This window comes from Talpa europaea (genome assembly GCF_964194135.1).
Source record: "Talpa europaea genome assembly, contig: HAP1_SCAFFOLD_157, whole genome shotgun sequence".
NCBI lineage: Eukaryota > Metazoa > Chordata > Mammalia > Eulipotyphla > Talpidae > Talpa > Talpa europaea.
In genome coordinates this window covers 38,993-60,886 of record NW_028167963.1, presented here as the reverse complement: position 1 = coordinate 60,886, position 21,894 = coordinate 38,993, and the positions used below count along the sequence as shown (strand labels likewise).

General features: G+C 38.7%; 1 protein-coding gene across 3 annotated transcripts in view; it reads left to right on the top strand.

Annotated features, from left to right (window-relative positions):
• Positions 1 to 792: 792 nt before the first annotated feature.
• Positions 793 to 21,894, top strand: part of LOC311188069 (cryptochrome-1) — a gene marked incomplete at both ends in the record, with an annotated part of 32,676 nt that continues 11,574 nt past the window's right edge. For 2 of the 3 annotated variants that reach the window (XM_084259839.1, XM_084259837.1), the window contains one exon: positions 793 to 950. In XM_084259839.1, coding sequence (XP_084115965.1) covers positions 793 to 950 — 158 coding nt within the window. The remainder of the gene's footprint in view (positions 951 to 21,894) is intronic. The other variant, XM_084259838.1, reaches the window with a different exon arrangement.

The following is a 21,894-nucleotide window of genomic DNA, read 5'->3' as shown; positions in this document are numbered from 1 at the left end:
CGGGCCCCCGGGACGGGGGAGGGGCGGGCGCGGGGAGCTCGCGGGCCGGGCGCGGGCCGCTGGCGTCGCGAGCTCGCGGCTGCCGCCCCCGGAAGCGGCTGAGGCGCCGGCAGGTGCCCGCGTCAGGTCCGCTGTAGTAAACACACTTCAGAAACGTGAGGTGCCGGTGGTCACGTGGGGGGCGCGCGCCCCAATGAGGCGCCGGGGGCGGGGCCGGGGCCGCTGACGCGGCGCGGGCGGCGGAGTCACCCGGGCGGCCTCGGGACCGGTCCGCGGCCGGCGACGGTCCAGCGGCCTCCCCGCAGCCCGCGCCCCGCGCCCGCGCGCCGGTGCCCGGCCGGGAGGCAGCGTGAGCTCCCGGGCCGCGGCCGCCTCAGCCCTCGGGGCGGCCGGGCGGCTCTCTCTGCCGGGGCCGCCTCGCCTTTCCGCGACGAGCCTCCGGGGGCCGCCGGGGCGGTCGGGCGCCCGGAGCCTGCGCGCCCAGCGGGGGCCCGGGGCCCCCCAAGTTATGCGCCTCGTCCCGGCCGCGGCGGCGGGCGCCGGCGCCTGAAGGGCGTCACCCCCGCCCCCCGCGGACTGGGCACCCTCCATTCATCTTCCCGCCGCGCCTCCCGCGCGCGCCCCAAGGGCCCCCCCCGCGGGCCCTTGTGTTCCGGGGCCCCCCGCGGCCGCCCTGCCCTCGCCCCCGGCGGGCGGCGATTCTCCTGGAGGCGGAGGTGTCGGTGATGAGCCGGACCCGGCTTCCTTAGGCGGCCCGGTGCAGGGGCTCGGGGGGCCCGCCGCGCCCCCGGCATGGGGGTGAACGCCGTGCACTGGTTCCGAAAGGGGCTCCGGCTCCACGACAACCCGGCCCTGCGCGAGTGCATCCAGGGCGCCGACACCATCCGCTGCGTCTACATCCTCGACCCCTGGTTCGCGGGCTCCTCCAACGTGGGCATCAACAGGTGGCGGTGAGTCCACAGCCCGTGGAAAGAGGGGTCGGGGTGGAGAAATCGGGGCTCGGCATGCACTCGAGCTCACTCCTGGGGTCGCCTTGCTTGTTATGATGCGGGCTCAGAATGGTGGGTGCGTGGAGGTGGTAAGTGGAGTGGACCCGGGAGCTCGCTGCCCGAGTGCAGGCAGCCTGAGCCGAGCTGACGTGCTGCACATTGTGCAAGTTACGCGCCGCGGCTGATCGGAGCCCGGGCCCTGGGTTCCTGGAGGATTCTTAGGGGGAGAGTTAAAGAAACACCCAGACCCGGTGGCCTGTCAACTGGTGTCTTCTGGGCTCCTTCTGACTTTTGAAAGGATTGTGGTTTTGGATGTTCCCGTTGGTGTGTGCCTAGGTAACTCATGGATGGAGAAAATCATTCATTTGGCCACGAAATCCAGTTTTCTTCCACCTTGAGGTTGCGTTAGGAAAAGCAAGGAAAACAAGATAATCGGATTTCTCTTTGCCCAGCTCTTCCTCGCAACTCCGCCTTGTGGTTGACTAGACAAAGAACAGTTTTTCTTTCTAGGCAAAGTGTAATCCTTCTGGGGATCAGAGCAGTGGGTGAAATCTTAGAGAAGCACTAGGATCTCTTTCCTGAAATACCTGGCTAGCTGATTGTCAGGACTCCTGGTGGAAGTGAAAGAAGTCTTTCAACAAATAGGTGATTGACTGCCTGTTGTAGCTAAACACTAGGGTATAGCAGTGAATGAAACACACAAAAGTTCTTGTCTTTGGGGGGCATATGTTCCCGAAAGTAAAATATAGTATTGGGTGGCGAAAAATGCATGGAGAAAAATGGAGCAGAGAAAGGGGATAAAAAATACAAGGGGGTAGGGGTAGAGTTGTAATTTAAAATCTGTTGACCCAGAAAAACTCAGAGAAGGTAGCAGTTGGATAAGGGGATGAAGCAGGTGATGGATGGCATTCCAGGCAGAGGGAACTGTAAGGGGAAAGGCCCTGAGGTAGAAATGTGCTTACTAGTTGGAAGAAACGAATGTGACTGGAGCAGGATAAATAAGGAAAAATAGGCGATGAGGTCAGAGATGTAATAATAAGGCCAGACTGAATAGAGGTTTATAGGCAGTTGTTAAGATTTGGACTTTTACTCAGTAGAAATAATTGCAGGATTATGAGCAGAGAAGTGATGTGATCTGACTTAACTTTGGAAAAATTTCTCTGGTTGTGGTTTTGAATCAGACTGAATTGGGGGATGGAGATAGTTAAGAAGCAGGAGCACCAGGCAGAAGATTATTCTCCTGCTGAGAAATAATGGTTTGGGCACCAGTGATAGTAGTGGACTTGGAGAAAGGTAGTCAGATGCTGAGTATATTTTGAAGGCAGAATGCACAGTATTTGTTGGCTGATTGAACATGTGATGTGAGAGAAAGAGAATGATTTCAGAATTCTTGACTAGAGAAACAAGAAGGATGGAGCTGCACTTTGCTACAAAAGTGGAAGCCAGCCAGAGAAGCCTTGGGGGAGGGGGGTGGTGATTGGTGTTCTCATTTGAACTTGGTTAAGTTTCATGTGTTTATTACTCGTTCAGGTGGAGATAGCAGATAGATGACTGGATATATCTGGAGTTCAGGGCAGAGATCTGAGCAAGAGATATAAATTGGAGAGTCCTCAGTTTACAGATAATATTGAAAGCCATTTATTCATCCATCCATCCATTGAACAAATATTTGCCATGCACCTGCTACATGCCACATACTATTTTAAGTGGTAGGGTCAGCATCAGCAAAATAGCCAAAAAACCCTCCCTTCTCTGTTGAAGCTGCATATTAGTGGTGCCATGAATAGGAGATTATTAGTGAAGTGATTGTAGATAGAAAAGAGAGGAGGCCAAGGACTGAGCCTTGGGTGCGCTAATGTTTGCAAGTTGTGGAGCTGTAGAAGAACCAGCATAGGAGACTGAGGAGCAGCAGTAGTAAGATATGAAGAAAACAAAAGTATTTCGAGGAGGGGAGTGTTTTGCTGGTGTCAGGTGCTACCGATAGTTGAGATGAGATGAGAACTGAAAGTTAACAATTGTATTTAGCAATTTGAGGTCATTTCTTAATCTTGACTAGAGTGGGTTCAGTAGTATTTGAGGCAAGAGCATCGCAGAATGGCCGGAGAGAGGCTGAGAGGCAAGAAGTTGGGAGGCAATTCATAGAGACTCGTAAGTTTTGCTGTAAAGGGATCAGAAAAATGTGGTTCCGCAAGTGGAATGTGAACTTGAGAGGATTTTTTTTTTAACGGAAGAAGTTACGGTATGTTTGTATACCAATGGGAATGATACGGTAATATATAAACAGTAATATATAAAAATATATATACAGTAATATATAAAAACTTTCATTAGCAGAATTAGTGTAATTAAACATTAATGCTTGCAAAGGTAAGTGTAATATCTTAATATATTAATAATATCTTATAGAACTCTAGTAATTTTTCATAAGATTATTAGGTGGATTAAATTAGTTAACAAATATAAAGTGCTTAAAACAGTGAGTGGTAGTAGTCAGTAGTTATTTGCTATTAAATTGAAAACCCTACATAAATAATATTTAACTAAATACCTATAGTAAATTTTTTTTCTAGAGCTGTTTAAGTTTATAACTTATAAGTTACCCTTTAGTTCTTAAAGGGTAGGTATGTGTACTGCTTGCCTTTGTACACGTGGCCACTCACGTTGACACATAATCAGGTAAACTGGTAAGCACAATAGGAATAGTCATGTTTTCCTTTTTAGAAAGAATTTTTTTAACCACAAATATTGCTCTTTCTGAAGGATGAGAAATGCAAACAATGACTAGAGATGGATTGTTTTCTTCCATTGAAGACTAAGTTATGAGAAGGCAGAGACAGAGTTTTATTTTGTCTCTTTGCACAGCACCAAATTCCTGTTTTTCCTATAGTAGTAGTTCAGTTAGTTTATTGACTGAAGTGACATCCAGAAGTCAATAACTTTAATAATTTAGTTTAATTATTAAATAATTTAATAATTTAATCACTTTTCTTAATTTCCTTGTTAAAGAAAGAAAATGTGCACCCTCCTTGTCTTTGGCTGTCAGGCTATCTTGTGAGGGTCTCTCTTTCATTTGTGTCATTTTCTCCAAGGAACAATGTTTCCTAGATTTTTGGATTTAATAGAGAAATAAATTTTAAAACAATATTCTACCTAATCAGTAAATTATCAAAACTGCCTTTTGATATTGCCATCATTTCATTTTAAAAGGATGTTTAACATAAAAAAGAAACTTGAAGAACATTGTTGAAAAATAAAGGATAGTCCTTTGACATGAATATATTAACCGCAATAAAAATTTGCTTTGGTTTATAGTTGCTTGTTGATTTCGATTTTTACTTTATTGTAATTAGTCTTTTTCCTGGTCCTTATTTAGGTTTTCTAAATTCCTGCTATGAGTGAGACAATCTGGTATTTTTGTTTTTCTTTCTGGCTTATTTCGCTGAGCATGATCCCTTCCAGCTCCATCCATGTTGCTGCAAATTGCATGAGTTTATCTTTTTTGATTGCTGAGTAATAAACCAGAGACACACTATGGGGGGCAGGGAGTAGGATCAAAACGGAGGGTGGGGGGTGGGAATTGTTTGGGACTATAACCAAGATGAAAATGCATACATTGTGGGGCCTCCCTGGTGGCTCAAGGGGTTAAGATGCTATCAAGCTATCAGCAGCCTCTGCAGCACGAGTTCTATCCCCAGCCAGCGAGGGAGCAACCCACATGGCGCAGCAGACCTTTGTTGACTCTCCCACTGCTCCCCTTAGCAGTGTACCTCGGTCAGTCTGCCTGCTCTGTTCCCCACTCTGTCTCTGGTGAATCCTCTCACCCCCTGCACCTCTGGCCTGTACCCCAGCTCTTGTATGCATGAATGGATAAATCTTTAAAAAAAAAAAAAGCATCAAAAGAAGATGCATACGTTGTGAAAAATGATGTAAAAATATATAAATTTAAGTAATAATAATAATTTGCTTTGTTTCATTTGACTCAGACCAGTGAAAATTTTATCTTGAATTTGTAATCTTTGAGTTGAATGATCCAAAATATTTCTATTCCTTCCTTCACTTATTCCATTAAAATTTTAGCACATAAAAACTTATATATGAATGGTCATAGAATTTTTATTATTATAATATCCAAAAGGTGGAAATAATCCAAGTATCCATGAACTGAGGATTGGCTAAACAAAATGTGGTATATCCATGAGGTGGAATATTATTCTGTCATGAAAAAGAATTAAGTACTGATTCATATGACAGCATAGATGAACCTTTAAAACATTTTTCCGAGTAAAAATGCAAGCCAGTTATAGAACCCCATGTATTATATGGTTCTATTTATATGAAATGTCCAGAATGGGCAAATATATAGAGACATATTAGTGGCTTCTTAGGACTGAGAGGATTGGGGGAGTTTGAAGTGGTAGTTAAGGGATACAGCATTTTTTTTTTTGAGCTGATGAAATATTCTAGAAGATCATGGTTACACAACTCTATGACTATACTAAAAATCATTGAATTATGCATATAAAATCTGCTCACGCATTCAAGACACAGTTCAGATGCCATCTTTTCTACACCTTTCTTTATGACCTTGTCTTGATTGATTAACAGTCTTATGAACTCTTATACCACTTTTTGATAAGGCCTCTTATATCATACTTAGTATTTAATGTTTTCACTTGTAAATATTGATATGGCCCTTAAATATTCATTTTCCTCCTTTTAACAATACTACACTTGTTCTTTCTGAAATGAAGGAATACCATTTCATACAATCAAAATTTATTTTGCATTCCTTTTTGTGGCAGGCACTGTTCTTGATACGTGTGGATACAGCAATGACTAAAACAGAACAAGTATCTACTCTTGAGGCACTTCTGATCTAGTGGGGAAACAGACAACAAAAATAAATGTTATATGTCTAGTAGTGGTAAGTTTAATGGGGAGAAATAAAATAGAATGTGAGAACAGAGTCCTAAAGGAAGGGAGGAAACAGGCTCTGCAAATATTTGGAGTAAGAGCTTCGTTGTATTCCACACGGTATTGATAATAGTGTCTTGTACAGAGTAGGCATTTGATAAATTCCTTTTAATTTTCTAAGTTTGAGGTTTAAGAGTGGAGCAATTCATTTAACTTAGATGCTGATGTATATTTTAAACTCTTAATTTAGAAAAATAATTTTCAAGGAACAGATTATTTCATAATATTTAAACTTACACCGTTGATGCCATGCTGTATAGTCGCTTAACTTTTAGCAACCAAATTTATAAATGTACCTACGTCCCTACTTACTGTATGGTTTCAGTGGAAGAGATAGTGCTTCCCCTATTCTAAACTAACCTCTTAATCTGTTCTCCATTTAAAAAAACTTACTATTTTTTCAATTTTGAGGTATAATTGACAAAAAAATTATATATATTTAAGGTTTACGTAAATGTATTGATACATGTATGTGTTGAGAAACTCAATTTTGATTGTTCTGTCTCACCATTTCTTCAACCTCACCATTTTTTCAACCTCACCATTTCTTTAACCTCTTCAGGTTGTTTTCATTAACATTTAAGCATACTTAAAACCAAACTTTTCTAAAAACAGACAAGGAACAAGACTGGGGCGTCCCCGGTGGCACAGCCGTTGAGCGCTGGGTTGTGAAGCTGCCAGCAGCTTCTGCAGAGCTGGTTCAATCCCCAGGTGCTCCCTGGCCACTGGAGGAGGGTCCCACATGGCGCGCAGACCTCTCCTGCCACCCGCTGCTCCCCTTAGCAGTGTACTTCGGTCCTTCTGCCTGCTCTGCTCCCCGCTCTGGCTCTGGTGAATTCTCTCACCCTCCAGCGCTTCTAACTGTACCCAGTGCTTGTATAAATAAATAAATAAATCTTTGGGGAAAAAAAAAAAAAAAGAAAGGAACAAGACCGACCCTACCTACACTATGTTCCTCTCTTGCAACTATGTTTCTCAGTTCCTTCATAGCCAAATTTCACGGACAAGATGTCTCATACTGGCTTTTTATCGCCTTCATCCAAAGGAATCTTTAAACTTATTATTCCTTGACTTTTTACAGTGCTTAACACATTTGACTACATTCTCCCTCTGTTTGTTTTTCTTCTTGAACTATTTTTCTGTTTTTCTGCTTGAACTATTCATCTTCATACCAGATTTCTTTTTTTCTCTTCAGTCCTTAAATGTGCCCTAGGTTTGTGCTCTTTACCCTCTTTTCATTTTATGCCATTCCTAGGCAGTCTCTTAACACATACCTGAAGAGGTGTGACTTAAACCTCTAAATCATGTAGTGTTGTGAACCAACAATACCTCAATAAGAAGTAATACAATAAAAAAAAGTTACCATCTATATGCCCAGAATTCACAAATCAGCATCTTCAGCCCAGATCTGTCTCCTAGTACCCAGATATATATCCACTAGATATAGATCCCCTACTATCCATCTGCTTATTTGAACATATTATATGACCATAAACTCAACTTTTTCAAACCAGCATTCATCTTCTCCTATACCTCTCTCTCAAAAACAAAAAACCCAAACTGATTTTTTTTAGATTTATTTATTTTTATACAAGAACTGGGGTACAGGCCAGAGGCGCAGGAGGGTACAGAGACAGAGCGGGGAGCAGAACAGGCAGACGGACTGAAATACACTGCTGAGGGGAGCAGCAGGTGAGACAGGAGAGGTCTGCGCACCATGTGGGTTGCTCCCTGGCTGGCCAGGAATCAAACCTGCACTGCAGAGGCTGCGGACAGCTTCACAGCGCTGTGCCACATTCTCTGCTCCACTGGGGAGGCCCCCAAACTGATTTTTTTGTATCTTTATAAATAATATCATTTGCCCAGTTGCTCAAACAACTTACAGATTGGATTGTTAATGATATATACAAATATCATCAACTATTTGTATCCCACTGTGTACCTGTCATTGCGGATTTCTGTGGGTAAAATGGTAGCCAACAGATAATTTCTCTGTCCTCAGGGAATTTACAGTATAGAGATGGATTTTTCAAAAACAAAATAATTATAGAAATATATTATTCTGTCTCCACTTCTCCATTGCCTCTTTAGCCTAAAGTACTATTCTTTTTGCCTAGATTACTTGAGTGGTTTACAAATATTTGTCTTCCTTGCCATTCATAGCAACCAGAGTGATCTTTTGAGATTGAGAATCTGATCCTGTCATTTACTCTTTAAAATCCTTCAGTGGACATTTCCTTACTTGTAGGTTAAAGTTCAAAATGCGACGAGCATGGTTTTTAAAATTCCAGTGTAATCTGACTGTTTCTTTCTCCAGTCTTGGGGACTTGCTTTGTTGAGGCATTTGAGCTCAACCATGAATTATGAAATGGATCTTACAGAGAATGGTGGGAAAAGTAATTCCAAGTAAAGGGAAAAAAATCCTAGACAGGAAGTAACATGAGGAAGAGCACAGTATTCTGGTATTGGTGTGGAGGCTGACTCTCATGGTGCAGAGAAAAACAGGAGGTGTTTAATATGCTCTTTTGCTCTAGTTGGTTGCCTGACTCAGATAGGCTCAAGCAAAAAGAGAGTTTATTGCTGCTGTAACTGAACAATCCAAGGAAAGCTGATTTCAAACATGGGTTGATGCTAGGGCTTAGGATGTCCCCGGGACCAAATTTCTCTCTTGAAATCTCCAAATTTCACTTATTCTGTGTTGGCTTCTCAGACAGGCTGTCCTCTGGTGGCAAAATACGGCAATAACAACAGCAGTTACAGTGGTAAAAAGCAAATGCCTCTGCCCCAGAAGTCTCAGCAAAAGACTCACTTAAGTGAGTCTGTTGGGGCCAGTTTTTAAATTAGTCATTGGCGAACCTCTGATGATCTGAGCTGGAATTGCTTACCTTGTGGGTGCACTAAACTCAACTGAAGTGGAATGAGTAGGAGATGGGTGGTTGCCCTAGATCAACAGATACCTATTTTTTTTTTTTTATAAGTACTCAGAAAACAGGACTAAGTTAGAAAAATTTTGATCCCCGAGTGGGGAAATACAGCTTTGGAAGAAGAATGAATGATAGCAGTTGGGAAGCTTTATCACAAATTCAGCCAAAAGATAATATAGGCTTGACCTCGGGAAAAGACAGCGAGGAAGGGCAGGATCTAAGAGTGGTTGGAGAGGCGCAAAGGACACTTTAGGTGACTGGAAAGTCAGCTTCATAAAGGAGGGGGAGGAAGAGAGTGGAATGTAAGATTGTCATGCTTTGTGCTGCCTCTGTGACAACTACACATTGGCTAGAAGAGTGAACACAGAAATAGACCATATTTAGATGAAGAAAAGAGTTTCGGTTGTCATTGATAAATTTGAGGTTCTGCTATGTTGTCAACATGAGCAACAGAGAAAACAGAAGTTTAAGTGCAGGGATTATAGAGATTGGCGGTGTGGATGTGGGAGTGTTTTCTTTATAATAGGTAAAGCATGATTGGATAATATTGGACAGAATAAGATCCATCAGATGGTAGCTGATGCTATGTCTAAAATGGGTAGGAGCTGGTAAAAGAGGCTAAGGAGAATCAGAGAGGTAGGAGAGAAACCTGGAAAGCGCTGCATTATGGAAACCCAAAAGTGAAAGAATTGTTATGCCTTGTGCAAGAGAGGGCAGAGTAAAATGAGTTTTGACAGTTTCGCAGCAAACTCCCAAAGATGAGGTCATGGGTAAATCACTGGTGTCTGCAAGTTGCTCCTTTTTCTTGCTGATCTTCTTCCTCATTCTGTTATCCCCTTAATGTCGTTATTTGCAGGAGTCATGATGAATAAACGTTAAAAATAGGAACAGTGACAATCAAACATGATAGACTACTCAGCATCCTCCGTCATCAGGGAACCCCCAGGCAGAACTGCACTATAATATACTTCACACCCACTGGGATACTTACAATAAAAAATTCTTTTAAAGGAAAAATAAATAGTGAGGATGGAGAGAAATCTGAACCTTCTTCATACATTATTGGTGGGACTGTAAAGTGGCAGAGCCACTGTGGAAAACAATTTGCTAGTTCCCCAAAATGTTAAATGTAGAATTACCAAGATGCCCTCCTGACTGTGTATGCCAGTGTTGTTTGGAGAATAATATACTTTTCAAAATTTTACTATTGTTTTAGTTTTTACCCTAGAAATTACTGCACACACACACTGATCAGTGCCTCAAGTTAATCACTTTCTCCCTTTTTTGGATAATACAAGGCCCCTTAAAACACTTCTTAAACTTCAGTTAGTCTCCTTCTGCTTTATGTATTCTAATTTAGTCCCAGTTTTTGTTGTTTATTTTGTTTTTAAAAAACAAAACATATTTTATAAAATATTTTATAAAATAAGGTCATTGTTTATTTACAATATTTATTTGTTTTTTCTTTTACTTCCTGTGTTCTTTTTTCTCCCTAGTGTTCTTCTGCCAGGGATCACTTTTTTTTTAAGATTTATTTACTTATGCATACAAGAACTGGGGTACAGGCCAGAGGTGTAGGGCGTGAGAGGATTCACCAGAGACAGACTGGGGAACAGAACAGGCAGATTGACTGAAATACACTGTTGAGGGGAGCAGCAGGTGAGTCAGGAGAGGTCTGCCGTGCCATGTGGGTAGCTCCCTGGCTGGGGATTGAACTTATGCTGCAGTGGCTGCAGATAGCTTCATAGTGCTGCGTCTTAACCCCTTGTGCCATCAGGGAGCCCCCCTCACTTTTCTTTTATATAACATATATCTTTTAGAATTCTCTCTAGTGAAGGACTGTAGTGGCAAGTTTTGTTTGTCTGAAAATACTGTCTTCTTGTCGTTACTTACATTGGATATAGAATTTTAGGTTGACAGTGATTTTTCTCTCAGCATATTGGAGATATAGCTGCCGGTTTCACTTTTTTTTTTTTTGAGGATAGTATATTATTTCTTTTTGTCTAGTTTCAAATCTTTTCTCTGGCATATTTTTCAGTTTCTCAACAATGACTCTAGGTGTGTTTCTTTACATTTATTCTTCTTGGCTTTGTAAGACTCCTCAAGCCAGAGTTGGCATCTTTCATCAGTTCTGAAATGTTTTTAGCTGTCAGCATTTCACATGTTGCCCGGAACTCATTTTTTCTTCTTCCTTTGGAACTCTATTGTCCAAGTAGTGAATCGTTTTCACTACATTCTTCGTATCTGTCTTCTCCATTTTGTCTATGTCTTTATCACTCTTAAATAAAATTTCTTTATATCAAGTTTCTACTCTCAGTACACCTATAGCACTGTGTTTTATGTCATTTATTTTTTACATAGAGATATTTTCTTTGGTTATTTTTCAAATCTGTCATTTCTTACTCCCTAAACTCTCTGATTTTTTTTTTTTGCTTATTGCTTTTAAAAAATATTTTTTGATGTAAACATATCAGTTAAACTGTATTTGCTCAGCTTTCAAAATACAGGCTAGACTATTTCTTATACCTCCATATTAACTATTTTGGTTCAAGTCACTACCTAATATATTGCTATGATTTCATTTCAGATTTCTCTAAAATGAGAAATCTGCCTTTCACTCTCTGGGTTGTAGCCATCCTCACCTCTTGAGTATTGTTTTAAAATGTTATGTATGTACTTCTGGACTTTGCATTTGCTGTTCTGTCTGTATGAATGTTTTTCTACCAGTATAGTTTGCTCCCCTACTTTCCTTAAGTCTCTGCCCAAATTTTCCTTTATCATTAGGAATTTTCTTAATACTCTTACATAAAATAGCCCTCTCTCTTCCTTTATTTTATATGGAGATTCCTAGCTCCATATTCTCTGTTTAGACTTGTCTTACATTTTACCATTTGACTGATTACCTTTTTAATATAGTTTTCTTTTGCCATCTCTCCCTTACTAGAATGCTGATTCACAACTATGCCCCTTTCATGTGACACAGTCCCTAGTACATAAATAGGGTCTCAATAAATATTATCAAATACATTATATTAGAATACTGTGGTTCATCTTCTGTGCCTTTCTTGGCTTCCCTCTTTTTCCCCCTTTGGAATTCTTATTTGATTATATTTGGAAAAACCTCTGGCACATTTATGATAACTGTGTTAACTATCACAGAGCAGAAGGTTTAGGTGATAGAGCAGAAAAATCAGAATAATTTTCAGCCTTTTGGGGTAATTCTTTTCAGAAAAGCAGTATTTTTGCTATCTGACTATAGAAAACCATTATGGATAGCTCTCTAAGACAGTTAGCTTCTACAGATATTTAACAGATTTTTTTAAAATTCCGTATTGACTCTCTAAAGCCCCCAGATAAATCTCCTATCTGATTTTGCCTGTCCTTTGAGGTCACAAAGCAGTACTCTCTAAAAATAGAAAAAGATTACTAGGAGACCAGGATTACAAATACTTATATGAGATTTTTGAAATAAGGGTGGTATAAGTTACATACACTTGTATTAGCTTAATTCAATTCCAGAAGATAATTGATATTTCTATTAAAGATCATCTTAAATTGCTATCACAGAGCAAATTGCTGTGGTGGTAAATGACCTGTCCTCAGACACCATCTTTATGATACTTTATGGCCTTCCTTTGACAAAGTTGACTATTTCCTTAATGCCATTAACTTTAATAACAGCATAATATGTGAAATGATAGTTTATTTTTATATCTTTTGTCATTAAATTTGGAAAACCTTATTTTTGTAATTCAAGAAAATGCCCAAATGTTGATTTACAGAATGAATTAATGAATGAAAGTGTTTCACATACACTTTCCTAAATTTTACTAGTCATTTACTATAAAAAAGCACAAAAGTGGTAGGACCATTGAGATAGTAGAAATAAATACAGGCCTAAATGTTATTGTTTTGTCTTATAAGCAGAATTTTTTCATGTAATTATATGATATTTGTATGTCAGGGGATAGCTCTTATTTCCAGATGTGTAGGCACTTGGAGTTGGAATTTGTGGTCCACTACAAACCAGTACAGACTGGTGCTGATGTCTCCTCCCTCCCCTCCCCTCCCCTCCCCTCCCCTCCTCCTCCCCTCTCTCAATCAAGCCTATGTCTTATCAGTCATTCTTTTCATTGGATTTTCTTCATTCTTGCATTGTTCTCTTTTTCTCTAGAATCCACACTCATGTTGACCTTTTGGCTCTCTTAAGTGTCTGTCTTTCCCTTCCATGCTACTCTTCCTGTCATTTACCCTCCATCCCTCTTTCCTAATTGATATCCTAATAGAATCCCATGTCTTCTGTAAGATTGATCACTTTATTCTTCCAAAAAACTAGTCTGTCCATATCAGACAGAGCTGTCCAAAGCTCTGTCTTGCAAAGGCCTATCCTTTCTGCAAACCTGTCTTCCTTATTCTGTCTCTCTCTTCCCTTTTTTGTGCCATCTGCTTTCCAACTTCCTTCTTGCCAGCTTCCCTTCCTTTTCTTTCTTTCTGCCCAGACATCCTACTTTTTCCAGCTTCTCTTTTCATTCTTCCTATTTTTTTTTGATCAGATATGTCTTCTTGCTTTTGCTCCTCCTGCGTGTCTCCCTCTCTCTGTCTCAAGTCCACTCCTTTTTCCTTATCTCCTCACTGCTTTGAGTGTTTCTCTTCTATAGCTGTTTGTTTCTTCCATCCATCTGTCCTTTCATCCATGCATTTAGCTTTATGGTATTGATACTATTTATATAAGTAGTTACAAATTTCTGTCTTAACTATTAAGATACTTTTCCTGAATTCTTGAATTACATACATCATTTGATACTTAGCATGTCTCACTTAGGTACCTAATAGACACCTGAATTAAATGCATGTGAAATTGAATCCTGAGCATGTCTGCTTCTGGAAATGACTGTTTAGTTTGTCTTAGAGCAACTTAACTGCTAAAACCCCTAGAAAAGCTGAAAAAGTATTTAAAATTTTTTTTAAGTTATTAGTTACAAAGACAGTAAGACTTGATGGGTATAAGATTTAGAAAAAGAAAACTAAGAGAATTGAACCTGGAATTTAATACTGCTTTTTCCTTAATATCAGAAGTCAATTCTAAAAATTAAAATGGTGACTAAGAAGTTGTGTTGAAATTACAAAGCCACAGATAGAAGCCCCTGGAATGGAAAAGCCACTTAGAGAATAGCTTCCTGGAGTGACAGTAAATGCAGTATGAGCAAGATTAAAGCTTTTGTTTTGTCAAGTCCCTGATTGGGGCTGTTTGTTACCCAGTATAAGCCTATCCTATTCTGATCCAACAGGTGACACTTTGACCTGAGTAACTTGAAGCTTGCAATCAGCATTAACAGATTGGAGATTGTAGGAGGAGAAGGTTTGAAGGGCCTTTCAGCAGAAGATGTTGAATAGGCAGTAGGAGGTCAAATAATTCTTTGATGACCACTCTTTGGAAAACTATACCCCCCTCCACTCTCCCTGTCTGCTCTTTTGGTTTTCTCCTTAATAATTATCACCTCTAAAATACAATGTAATGGTTCAAGAGCTTACAATCTGAAGCCAGGCTGAATGAGTTTAAAATCCTGACTTTGCCCCTTTACTTTTTGTGTGTCCTTCAGAAAATTATATAATCTCTAGTCCTCAGTCTCTTCGATTGGAAGTGAGAGTAGTACAAAGGGTTGTGTGTGGAGGCACAGACTGAACTCAGAACAGTGTCTGATACAGACTTTTTCAGTGTTTGCAGCCATCATGGTGTTACAGTCTAACATGCAAACTTCTTTCTTGACATGAAGCACTTAAGCTTGTTCTCTCCTTTCACCCCAGAGACAGTAACAATGTCAGGAGCATTTCCATAAATTGTTGACTGATTGTATTATATAACTGTCACTTTTTGCAGTAATGTCAATATGGGAAAGATCTTGACCAACAGATCTGAAATATTCATGTGCTGACTCATAGATCAAAAATAATAGTTGTTTTTAGCATTATTTGTCTTTTTTCACAGATGAAAATTAAAGCTTTGTTATATCTTTTTTCACATTTGTTGAAACATAATTGACATCTTTAATTGACATGGTATACAGTCTTTTTCTGAAGGAGAAATTTCAAGTGGGAGGTTAGACTACAGAAAACATTTGCAAATAAATTTGGGACAGCATGCTTTTGAACACATGTTGGACAGATTTTATTTAGTTGTATGTAAATCCTTTAAAGCCTAAAAGTACATCCTGTCTTTGATTTTGGCCTAAACTGATAGCGTCACAATACAGTGGTTTCTATAATTAGATAAGGAATAATAAGAGTTCTAGATTATAAATAGCTTTGTGTGATTTTTTTATTTCAGAGAGGCATCAATTACTAAGATTATATTGATGTAAATTGATTCCAGAAGTTAAGTGATTTAACCCTTTTAAAATCTGTTATTCTATGGCCCTCCCCTGGTGGCGCAGCGGTTGAGCGCTGGGTTGCGAAGCTGCCCGCAGCCTCTGCAGCGCCGGTTCGATCCCCGGCCACCGGCGAGGGTCCCACATGGCACGCAGACTTCTGCCGTGCCCACTGCTCCCCTCAGCAGTGTGCTTTGGTCCTTCTATCTGTTCTGCTCCCCGCTCTGTCTCTGGTGAATTCTCTCACCCTCCCATGCTTCTGACTGTACCCAGTACTTGTATAAATAAATCTTAAAAAAAAAAAAAATCTGTTATTCTAACTATAAGAAAGTGAAAATCAAAATCGACAAAAAACTATGAACCAGAGACACTTTTTGGGGGGTGGGGGCTGGGAGGGGAGGGATTGGGGTCCGAATGGGGGGTTTGCAATTGTATGGGGGAATATAAAAATAAAATTTATTATTTAAAAAAAATCTGTTATTCTAATAATCATTCTGTGCATTTATTTTTTAAAAATATTGATAGTATGGTACTCATATATTCTGTGAGTAATCATGCTTTTATTTCTTCTTTCCTATGCCTACACCTTTTATCTCTTGTCTTCTGTTACTACATTATTACTAGTAGTAGGTTAGACCTACTAGTACCAGGTTGAATAGAAGTGGTAGACATTTTTCTCTTCCCAGTTCTAAAGAAATGCTTTCAACATTTTTTTTTTAAGATTTATTTATTTATTTATACAAGCACTGGGTACAGTCAGAAGTGCGGGAGGATGAGAGAATTCACCAGAGCCAGAGTGGGAAGCAGAGCAGGCAGAAAGACCCAAGCACACTGCTGAGGAGAGCAGCGGGCGGTAGGTCTGTGCGCCATGTGGAACCCTTCTCCGGTGGCCGGGGAGCAGCAGGGGATTGAACCAGCGCTCAACCGCTGCGCCACCAGGGAGACCCTGCTTTCAACATCTTAACCATTAAATGTGATATTTCCTGTAAGTATTTTTGTGGATGCCCTTTTTCATGTCAGGAAAGTTACCTTTCTTACAGGATGGTTGAGGCTGAAATGGATATTGAATTTCAGTGGCTGTTCTTTCTGTATCTGTTCAATTGGTAATATGGTTTCTCTTCTTTGTTCTATGAATGAGGTTGATTACATTAATCACTTCTTTTTATATTAAAATCTGGAGGCAAGGTCTGCTTCAGTTTCTTGGCCTTCTCTCTGTGATGACCAAAGTGTAAAGGTGTCTGATGCATCAAACTATAAACTTCCCATTATCCTTGTTTTTCTTGATCTTGACAAATTTGGCATCCTTTCACCTGGCTGTGAGCAGAATGTCTATGATTTTCTCAGTTTTGCAAGGTCACTTATGAGGCTTGTGGGACAGTCATAACTGGCACAACAAGTGGTCACAGTAATTCTTAAATAGCAGACTAATCATTTCTCTGAGGATAAGCCCAATTTTATCACGACACATAGTATTATGTGTGTGTATATATATATATATATATATATATATATATATGTTTTTTTGTTTTTTGTTTTTTGGTGGGACCCTCGCCGGCGGCCAGGGAACGAACTGGCGTTGCAGAGGTTGCGGGCAGCCTCGCAGCCCAGCGCTCAACCGCTGCGCCACCAGGGGAGGCCCTATATATTTAATATTTTTATTATTAAATAATATGCTGAATTTTCCTGGAATATATTTACCACCTATGTAAATCAGGAAAGATTATATTTTGTTTTTTCCAGAACTTTATTAAGTCTTTCTCAGCATTTCAGATAATCATGTCACCTGAAATGATACCATTCTTGGTATTTGAGCTACCAATAATAAACTTTATCCATCTCTTTGTAGCTGCTAAACTTAAAATGGTTCAGTTTGTAGAAATAGGCACTAAACTAATTCTTACCTTCTTGTATCATGCCCCAAAATATATAAATGTGTAACACTTATGATATGTAACACTTATATTTAAAATATACTTCTTTTTAAAATATAAAATGATCTTTATTTTCTCCTATATGTTGGAGCATTGTATTCTTTAAAATTGTACATTTCTTTGTATATGCATACACACATGTATATGTGGATAGGTTATATTATTTGTGAATTTCATTACAGAATTTAAAAGAGGGCATTGTAAAATATCTGTTATAAAAGGTGACTCTGTGTCATGGTATAGGTCTTCTGATTTACTTATGGTTATTAGAACCTGGTAAAATACAAAGTTTACTTTTAAAACATGTATTTAATCTTTATTGAACATTAGACTCTTCAGGGAAAATGTATATCACAACAATTGAATAATGTTCAGTAATGAATTGTTTTGGTTAAGATAGTCTAAGTATGGTTTTCATCATGTTAAGATATTTTATAAACTAAAGAGCAGAACCATATGGCTTTATTCTGTGCTTTTTGGATACATGTTAATTGATGATGTCTTATTTTCAGGAGCAATAGGATTATGTTGTAGCTTACCAGTGCCTTTTTTTAGATTATTTTATAGACAACTACAAATTTTTGTTATCTCCAAGCTGTTCTCCATGGTCTGGAAAGTAGGTCATTGTGACTGGGAGTACACACAAATGCCTGCTGGTTGCTATAGCAATGACCTACTTAAAGAAACTATTTCTGTTGATTCACGTTGAAATCATCTTTTTGAAACTCACTACATACCATTTTTTTTCTAATAGCGATAAGGTAGTGATCCCTGGAGGGGAAAAAAATTCTTAAAATGTTTTAAGTGACGAAATATATTTCCTCATCAACATCTCTTTAATTTTGAAGTAATACAATTAGTATTGTAAATAAATAACATGAGAACTGTGCTTTGTAAGCAATACAATTGTACAAAGGGATGTGGTGAGTTTTACTATCATTTGGCCTGTTTCAAAGCCAACCTGTTCCTTGTAGTTAATAACACTAAATATTTAAATGAGCCTTCAAATGAGTACAGTTACAGGAAAACTATATAAATACCAAATTGGAGACAATCTGAAAATATGTTCCTGTTCACAGTATACCCTATGAAATTTCAGTATGTTAAAACATTCCATTCCATATTTAATGCCTGTTCTAAGCCATGTGCATGTGTAATATAAAAAGGCTGAAATTGGTGTGTACTCTCAGGAACACATCATCTGAACTCTGACAAATCTCTTTTCGGTTAAGGGAAAAGGATGAATGGTTAAGCTTTATATAGCAGACTTTCAAGTAACATTATCCCTTAAACACTAAAAAGAAATTTTAACTGTTACTGAGTCAGTACTTTGAACCTGGGATATTGAAAGTTTTATGGTATTATCAAGGAAAGATTATATATCTAGAGTATAGTTGATTCAGGGTCTTAATTGTACTGTAGCTTTTGCACAAGTTTGCTTACATTCTCTTTCTCCCTCCCGTCCTACTTGTCCCGCTACACACACACACACACACGCACGCACGCACGCACACACGCACGCACACGCACTCTTATTCACATTTGCTTTGTCACTAGAAATATTTTCTTCATTAGTTCAAAGTCACTTTCAAGGAAGTGATGAGTTTAAGCTGATTTTTACGTAGGTGTAGGCATCTATTGTATTCCATTCTTTTTGTTTTCATGCCCCAGGTATTGACATATAGAAATACATGTTGCTATTTTCAAAAATATGCATTATTCTCAAAGGAGAGTAATTGTAATTTCTGTTTAATATTTGTGACTGTCTGTTTAATATCTATGAATATCTACCAAGTGCTAATATTTCTACTACATAATTTCCCAGTCCTTTCAACAGTTGTGTAAGACAGCCCTCCTAAGCTACTTTATCCTATTTCTAATATTTTCAACAAAATCATATAAGATACATGATGTGATTTGTTGGCAAATGTAGAAGCCAGGAAAATTGTGGTTAGGAAAGAGACAGGGATACTTAACATGAAATCTATCAAGAGGTGGGGATGATATCTGTATCCCTAGCTATGTGTCTGCCTGATACCTATGATATGGGGACAGTCTGACAGCTTCTGTAGGATAAGGTACATTATGTCCTTTGACAGTTCAGAGGATAGAGAAATTACTTTCAGATGAAGACAAAGTTAGCAGGTTATGAACGTGAAGGGATAAGAATTGGGAAAGGTATTCTAGGCCAAGGAAAGAGCACAGAGCAAATAGTAGGAGACTGAATGTATGGGGAAAAGAGAAGTATTTTGATTTGGTGGAAGGAAAGAGAAAGGGTAAGAAATGTATCCGGAACCATAAAATGTGGGCATAAGTAATTTGTTCTTTATTCTGCAGAGACTGAATCTTTGAAGACCTTTCTACAGAAAAGTATGCCTCAGGAAGATTTGGCATTGGGTTTAAAATGGATTAGAAAGGAGAGAGATTGTTGGCAGGCAGATCTGTTTTAAGGCACTGCAGTAAATAATAGCAGCAAAGGATAACTAGGACTGGAATTGTAGCAGGAATAGAAGTGTGTAGGGAGTAAAGGACTGGAAAATAATAGATAACCCTTACATAATGTGCTTACCCTGAGTGAGGCACTATTCTAAGAATTTCACATATATTTATTTAATTCTCACATCAATTCTGTGAGGTAGGTCCTATTACTATTCCAGTTGTACTGATGAAGAAATTAGAACTTTTCAAAATTGATTGAAAGATAGTATTTGTTGCTAAATTTTCTAAATTATAGAACATCCATGCAATAGAATATGAAACCACAAAAATTGATGCTATAATGTTAGTTGCTTCAACAAGATGTTTACTATGTATTAAACTAGGTTTACAGTAGATACAGTACTTACCAGTTTTGTTCTACTTTGAAAGAATGTATCTAATTATCAATTTTATATTTTTTATGAAGTAAACAAAAAGTATCCTTCTCTTTTCCTTAACGTAACCCCACCACAGACTCCCATTTCCCAAGGGTAGCTATTATTAACAGCTCAGCAAGTCTCCTCCCAGTTATCTTCCTATGTCTATATAAGAAGATATATGCAAATTAATTTTCTTTTATCAAAATAATACATATAGTTTTAAAAGTCATAGTGCAAAGAGCCTTGTAACAGAGGAAATTACTGTGTGTTTTTCTCCATCCTGCTCTTTTTCTTCGCAAATGTTTCTACTTAAAATATTTGAGCACAAAGAAGTATATAAGTATTAAAGAACCTTCATATAAGCCCACGGTACCTCTGTCATTTTCAAGTGAAATTATAGCCATGTAAATGATTACATCTATGAAACAAAAGCATCATACTGTGGAAGAAAAACATCAATAAAACTATGGAAGAAAAACACCATACTTAAATACAGTTTATTTTCCTTTGTTTTATGAAGTACCAAAATAGAATTAATTCTTAGGTTGCGAAACCTATGCCATTGCTCCATTCCATGATTCTGTACAATGTTTGTTTATTCACAAGGTGGGTGTTGGAAGCATTAAGGATGTCTATTCATTCTGTGAATAGGAAAGGGAAAAAATAAATACAAGGCAGTTATTAATCCAGATTTTTTTTATTTTATGAATTAATCAGGTCCTTTGTTTTCTTTTTCCATTTTATAGTTTATTATTGTCCTGCTTGTATCACATAGAAACATTTCCACCAAAAAGTTGAATGTGGAGAACTCTTGGTAGTCAACTCTGATAGAGAAGTTACTAAAACAAATGGTACAGAAGAGACATGAGGTTTATCTCTGCTATAGATTATCTTTCAGGACACTTTAATTTTGTAGTGTTTAGATTTAAGAAAACTAAAAATTGCTAGTTCATTCAGCTTCATTTTCGAACTGGCTACTACAGTGTCTAAAAACTCTGCTTCCAAGCAAATACATAAAACTAGATGTTCCCCTGTTGGTATTTATCGCCACACATTATAAGTTGTTCATATACCAAAAACAACAGTTTTGTCTTCCATTGTATTTGCACATCAGTCAAGGTGGGTTGGGGTGAGGATGGGATGTTATGGAGGTGGCAAATTAAGACATAGAGGGGATATGGTGAAATACAAATATGAGGATAGAAAAGTTTGTTTCCTGTTTGTTTAATGACATCTGTGAGACTTCCTAAGGTGAAATGATGCCTAAGGTGAAATGATGGGGTGTCTTTAATAACTCATGAGCGTAGTGCTGTGGTTTCCCAAGCTGTAGGGATAATGACTCCAAAAAGGAAAAGCGTATGAAGCCTGACTAGTATATTGCTGTCACTAATAATTTTTTACAATTGCAAAAAATTAACAAGACTTTCTTGATAAAGTAATGGGATCAGAATGGCCAAAGATAACAAAGTATTCTAGACCAAAAACCTGCTTAGAAAAATGCAGTTCAATAGAACTTTCTGAAATGAAGAAAATGTCTTTCACCTTTGCTGTCATATGGCTGTTGACAAGACCTGAAATATGGCAAGTGTGACTGCGGAGCTGAATTTTAAATTTTGGTAATTTAAAATGACTGCATGTGTTTTGTGATCATCGTATTGGACAGTGCAATCCTAAAAGATGTCTTTCCATTTGTCTCAACCACTCCTTGCAAATAGGACACAATTACTACTCTTAGGAGCATATGGTCTGTGGAAAAAGCAAACAAAGTTAAAATATTTAACTTTATCAGAAACATAAAAGAAGCAAAACAGGAAGAAATAAGATATGCTCAGTTAAGTGAAACAAAATCTAGA